This window comes from Amphibalanus amphitrite, unplaced genomic scaffold (assembly GCF_019059575.1).
Source record: "Amphibalanus amphitrite isolate SeventyFive unplaced genomic scaffold, NRLGWU_Aamphi_draft 002021F_arrow, whole genome shotgun sequence".
Classification (NCBI taxonomy): domain Eukaryota; kingdom Metazoa; phylum Arthropoda; class Thecostraca; order Balanomorpha; family Balanidae; genus Amphibalanus; species Amphibalanus amphitrite.
This window is the reverse complement of record NW_024883514.1, coordinates 72,304-78,342: the sequence shown is the minus strand read 5'-3', so window position 1 is coordinate 78,342 and position 6,039 is coordinate 72,304. Positions and strand designations below refer to the sequence as shown.

Sequence of the window (6,039 nt, the reverse complement as noted above, 5' to 3'; positions counted from 1 at the left end):
TCGCCCGCCGCGGCTCCTGGTGATTACGTGAGTGAGCAGATTGGCTTCTCTGTATATATTCCTGACATCCCGCTAAGCAAGTGTCACATTTGTCATGCATTGTACAGTAAATTGTCACATGTAAAAGGCAGCAGTTTATTCCCTCAAAGCGATGCCTATGTTAGTCCGCCAACCGGCATATCCAAGCAAAAGTATGTCATCAACTGATTAAAACAGCGTTGGCCATATCCAGCATTTTATTCGCTGCTATTTGTTAATCAAAATAAATGCGAGCAAGCTACCTGTGGTGCGGTATAATTACGTAGACTTGACCTAATTGTTTCTGTCACGTGCAATACGCCCGCCACACAGACCAATTATCTGCTACTGATGGGAAACAGGCACAGAAATTGTTTGTTGGGGAAGTTCGGCATGCATCGCCTTTTATGTAAATTGCATCATGTAACGACATTGTCGGGCCTCGGCATGTAACATCACATTCGTTTGTTGTCAATATCAGGCATGATTTGTTCCTAACTAATGTGCCATTTGATGCTTATCTATAAGGTATTCACACATTATTGCCAGATACTTCTTTTGGATAAAGTTTGTGTCCTTTTCCACTCGGTTATTATACGCACATTGTGCAAGAATACAGTGACTCATTGTATACTCATTGCGCAGACAGTGACTTTGGGTTACATAGGGGAAAGTGACCTAATAACGCACTGCTCCTTTTTACGCACGAGGGCACGGAACTCATGCATTAGCGTGATCATGCGTGACTATCAATATGATTTGAAAACAGCACGCCTTCAGAGTATGAAAAATAATCATCACTCGTTTACGGTACTTGTGAGCCGTTCTCCTGCACTCACCAACCCCTCATTTCGCAGAGCAACTGACGTCTGGCGGCCTGGTTCGGCTGCCACCCACCCCCACCCTCGTGCCACCCTCGCCCACGTGCAAGCTGGAGCCGTGCGCCACGTGCAGGAGCGAACGGGATGCGGAAAACACGTGGCGAGAGAAGGCAATCAACGGAGATGCCCTCTTCAGAGAACGCAGCTGGAGCTTCAATCTGTTTGACAACGCGCATCAGGTGCGGAGTTAATGAAAAAAGTTGTATTATTGACTAACGTTTTTGCTGTGCTTCTCTGTGAATGTCAACCATATTTATATTCACAAAGGACTGGGAATACCTTCTCGGTCTGTATAAAGAACAACACATATTGACTATGATAAAAGCCTGAAGTAAAATGCTTATGTAACGTCTTTCATCTTTGATGCAGCAAGTTGTAAGATTAAAAAAAAAAAACATTCAGAGCGACTGTGTTTTTATGAACTTTGTTTTGTTATGGCCATTGGAAGGCTCTTTCTTACTCTTCCAAGGATGACGAGCCACATTTATTTTTAATTCTTTCTGACCCCTCCAGTTATTTCGGTAATCTCCACCATTATCCCTCCCCTCAGGTATACAAGACCAGCGCCACCAAGCAGGGTCTGATCGCCAAGCTGACCAAGAAGGGTCGGGGTCGGTCCTGTGGTGTGGCCGAGGTGCGGGGCTCAGACAGCTGCTCGCTGCGGGCACTCCTGTCACCGTCTGACGAATCCGCCTGGCTGGGAGGGGCCACCAACAACAGTCGCATCTGTGAAGATGACGTCATTGAGGTATGGAACTGGAATCATAATATGGTGATGGAAGTGATGGTGGGATGGTGCATTGACTTGGGACCTGGCAGGGGATGATGATGGACTCAAGGTGTTTATCCACTTGCAGGGGATGTTTGAATGAATGAATGAAATGTTGGACGAATGGATGAAAGGATGAATGGAAGAACGGAAGAATGAAATGTTGCTGGTGTGAATAAGTGAGTGAGTGAGTGAGTGAGTGAATGAATGAGTGGGCGCGTGAGTGAGATCAGTGAGTGAGTGAGTGAGTGAGTGAGTGAGTGAGTGAGTGAGTGAGTGAGTGAGTGAGTGAGTGAGTGAGTGAGTGAGTGAGTGAGTGAGTGAGTGAGTGAGTGAGTGAGTGAGTGAGTGAGTGTGTGAGTGTGTGAGTGAGTGATTCAGTGAGTCAGTGAGTGGGTGAGTGAGTGAGTGAGTGAGTGAGTGAGTGAGTTGGTGAGTGAGTGAGTGGGTGAGTGAGTGAGTGAGTGAGTGAGTGAGTGAGTGAGTGAGTGAGTGAGTGATTGAGTGAGTGAGTGAGTGAGTGAGTGAGTGAGTGAGTGAATGAGTGAGTGAGTGAGTGAGTGAGTGAGTGAATGAGTCAGTGAGTGAGTGGGTGAGTGAGTAAATGATCATTGCTGCTGACCTGACCCTCCCCGTCCCTCCCGTCAGATGCACGAGCACCAGTCCTCTCTACCACTGCAGCCGAGCCAGAGGGCGCCGGCGGCGGCCCGACCGACGCCCCAGCTGCGGGAATCTGTCCTCACCGTGTCGGAGCGAGCTGGAGCGTCCTGTCGCTCCGGACCCTGCGTGTCACTCATCAAAGCAGACGCCGCGTGAGGGGCGCCGGGCGCGACGTGACGGGCGCCTGTGAGAGTCTCTTCGAGATGTCTAGATGGATCTATCACAGCTGATGACTGATGAGTGATGGAGATGATGTGGTCTTGAAGTGAGGCCATCTGAGACGCCACGAACCATCCCTGGGCTGCGTTCTTTGTAAAAAGATCGAAGAACGATAGAGCGCAACAACGTGAGGGGTGTTCTGAAGGGACTCAAAGCGCCCTCTTGCAGTCGAGAGTCCTGGGGTAGTGAACGGCGACGGAATCCGAGAGGGCGCTGCGGTAAAATGAGAGACGACGCTGAAACTGAGCCAGAACTGTCGCTGGAGCAGAAAGTCGATGGAAACGCTGCAGGGGGTCCACACCGTTCTGTGCTTCTATCCTCAGGATACTGAAATCCTTCTCCTCCACGCCGCAACCCCACTCCGGGCTGGACAGGCAACTTTATCTCATGCGGGCTGCTCCCTTGGAGCGGCACCGCTGCTCCCGAGGGAGCGCACCCCGTAGCCGGGTGCAGTGAGTGCCTTGGGGCTGGGTGGCCTGTCCTCTGGACGGGCTCAGCCCCGGCGACTCACTAGGGTGCCTGCCCAGACCAATGTCTCCCCCTAATTCCTATCATCCTTCTGGCTCTGCAATGGTCTTGTCGACCGAAAGGGCCTAACCCAACAAAACAAAAAAAAAACAGGGGGGTCCGAGACGCCACTATGACGATGCTAAATGTTTCTCGTCTGTTCAAAGGAGGTATTGGTGAAGAGGGTAGTTCTCCGTGGAGGACGTAGTGAGGTACCTGAAGGAGGCTAGGCACAGCGCAGGACTCAGATGGATCGAAACATATTATATGTTCTATGTATTTTTAGAGTATGCCGCACAAGCTCGATAGCCGCATATTATTCGTTCAAAGAGGTGCGACATTTGAAAGGTATTGTATACGTGGGAATCGTTCCTTCCTGTTCGCGTGTGTGTTGCTGTTGATTTCATGTAAAGGTAATGTTTGACAGTCTAGGAATAGTTGTCAAGAATCTACGGTGTGATCATAGATGGGTAGGTACTTACTACAGTAAAGCATGAACATGTGCTAGTCAAGAGATTTATATGATCTCATTTCAGGTGACCTTGAACATGAACTGTATCTTGTGTGGGATGTGATTATAGACGTATGGTAGTGCGAAACGAGATTAATAGTGTACTGGTGATTTAATGCTTGTGCCGTATGGCACACTCGTCTTCGTTCGGTGCTTTATAGTGTAACTGGTATCGCCATTTTTAACCAGAAACCAAAGCTTTATTGTGATACGCGTTTTTGCAACTATTTATTGAAACAGTCTTTCTTGAGTTATGTAGTTTGTTTTATATTTTTTGTTTGAAAGGGTTTCGTAGTTTTCCTAGATCAGTGTCTAAAAAAGATGTCCCTCTTGTCCATGGAGACTTACTTCAGTACTAAAAGTTTCGAATATTACAGATTGTGTGTTCTGTGTATGAATTATCGGTGTTCATAAATGTTTGGTGTGTACCTATATTGTGTAACCAATTATGGGCATTACCGGTGTCTCGCGTGTAATTCGTTGTGATGTGATCAGCGACTGATGCTCATTGGGTGCTTTAGATGAACAATTATCACCTGGTGTGACTGGTGTATGCGATGGTGCTGGAAATTTAATTAGAGTTTTGTTTTGTCTGCTGTTTAAATGAAATGGTGTGATTGATAAACAGATGTTGAATTCGGTAGCGTGCTGATGGGTATATATTTGTGACTTGTTACCTGGGAATGCGCCAATCATAGGTATGTGATGGGCAAAGGCAGAATTGTCAAATATTTGCACATCATTTCATTACTTTTCTGACGAAAATACCAAGCATGTCTTTTTGAACAAGTACAACTTACATGAGAAGAATCAATATTTTACGAATATGTTGGCGATGCGTTTTAAATCTATATCTAATGAGCCTGTGAACGGGTTGTCATGCTGTGTTTTATGTTGCTGAACATGACGAGGACGTGGAACTGGACTATTGACGTGGAACTGAGCTCATTCAGCTCCCTGCTGTGCTGCTTTGTGTGACGTGGGATGATGATAGAATACACGACAGCTGTGTTGAAAATGGTACTCAGTTTCCTACTACTAGGTCATACGTGTACAATTTCGATCATGTTTGATGTTTATAAGCAATCGATGATAAACCAAGCAGAAATATGCATTTTTAATTTCACTTCCTTGGCATAAATTTCATGACCTCAAATAACGTCATTGTTTAATCAGTATTCACGTTTGATTTATCAAAACGTTCACATGATTCCCGTATCTTGCCTTTCCTGAATAAGCCACGCGCAGATAATATATCCCTCAGCCGTCTCGCCTCGGCGCGTGATAGCCACGAGGGGGGCGGCGTCAAAGGCGACACGGAGGAAATTGTACGGAAATTACCGCTGCTGCCCGGAGTCCGGGGTCCGGGGTCCGGGCGGTCGTGCCATGAGGCCAGTCGTCCGGAACACACCCCATGCCTTGACAGCTCCGAATCTGCGGGAGGCGTTTAGTGTCGTCGTGCCTCACATATTATCTGGATGGCAAAGTTGATGCAGTGGTGTCATGACAGCATAGGGAGAAGCGTTTATGTCACACGGAAATAAAGCTGTCTCTCAGCATTCCCATTCCTCGATGTATGATCAAAAGCAATGCACTTTCTCCGGGATCTGTCATGGAGTGTCAAACATCAACGTTGCCTTTCGCGAATCGCGCGTCTGCTTGGTGTTTGCAGGATGCAGATCACTGTATGGGTCACGCCACAATGAACAGGATTGTAACTTATGACCTTTCTGTTCATGACTAAGCCTTGCCCAAAGGTTTCAAGCATATGGCTGAGATCATACCAGTACGAAACTCGTGAAGACAGCGGCCAGCATCCATAGATATACCATACATTACCATAAAAGGCTACCCTCCAGCGTCCATTGTCCACCGTCTATCGGCCACGGTCCATCGTCTATTTCCTGCTATTGTCAAGAACATTGAGCACGACCACGATGGTCATGTTTACATTGTCAACTGTTCACTTACAGCGCAACAGGTAGGCTCAGATCGATGGCTTTCGGCAGATCGATGACTCAAGCAGATCACCAGCCCAGTGATTTTGACATCTCGACGACTGGCAGCTCAGCAGCTCGGGTACTGCAGCGGCCGGCAGCTATAGCAGCTCAGCAGCTCATCGAGCTACGCTGCCGCTCAGGTCGGCCAGCTGCGGCAGCTCGAGCGTGCAGCTCTTGGCAGCTGCAGCAGCTCGACCGTGCCGCTCTCGGCAGCTGCAGCAGCCCGCAGTCGGTGCTGACAGGCTGTTCGTCTTCCTGCGACGTGTGGGCGCTCAGAGCTAATGGTTTGTGTTGTTTTTCCGATCGGCTCCGTCTGTGCCGCCTGCCCGCCTGTATAATACGATAGGACGTAACCTAGTGGGTGCTGAAGTGTTTGCCGGTGCTTTGGTGCGGCATCAGAATAGCTTCCGCTTGGTTGTCTTAGGATTACATCACTTTGTAACAGAACGGCCCCATTTATAAAATTGTACTTTA

At 48.0% G+C, this 6,039-nt stretch overlaps 1 protein-coding gene across 1 annotated transcript; it reads left to right on the top strand.

The window, feature by feature from the left end:
- Positions 1-875: 875 nt before the first annotated feature.
- On the top strand, positions 876-4,107 carry LOC122376111 (the record flags this gene model as incomplete). The annotated part of the gene is made up of 3 exons (XM_043355805.1): positions 876-1,078; positions 1,450-1,647; positions 2,317-4,107. Coding segments are annotated over 3 exons (569 nt in total), but the record flags the coding sequence as incomplete, so codon positions are not given.
- Between the last annotated feature and the right edge of the window lie 1,932 nt (positions 4,108-6,039).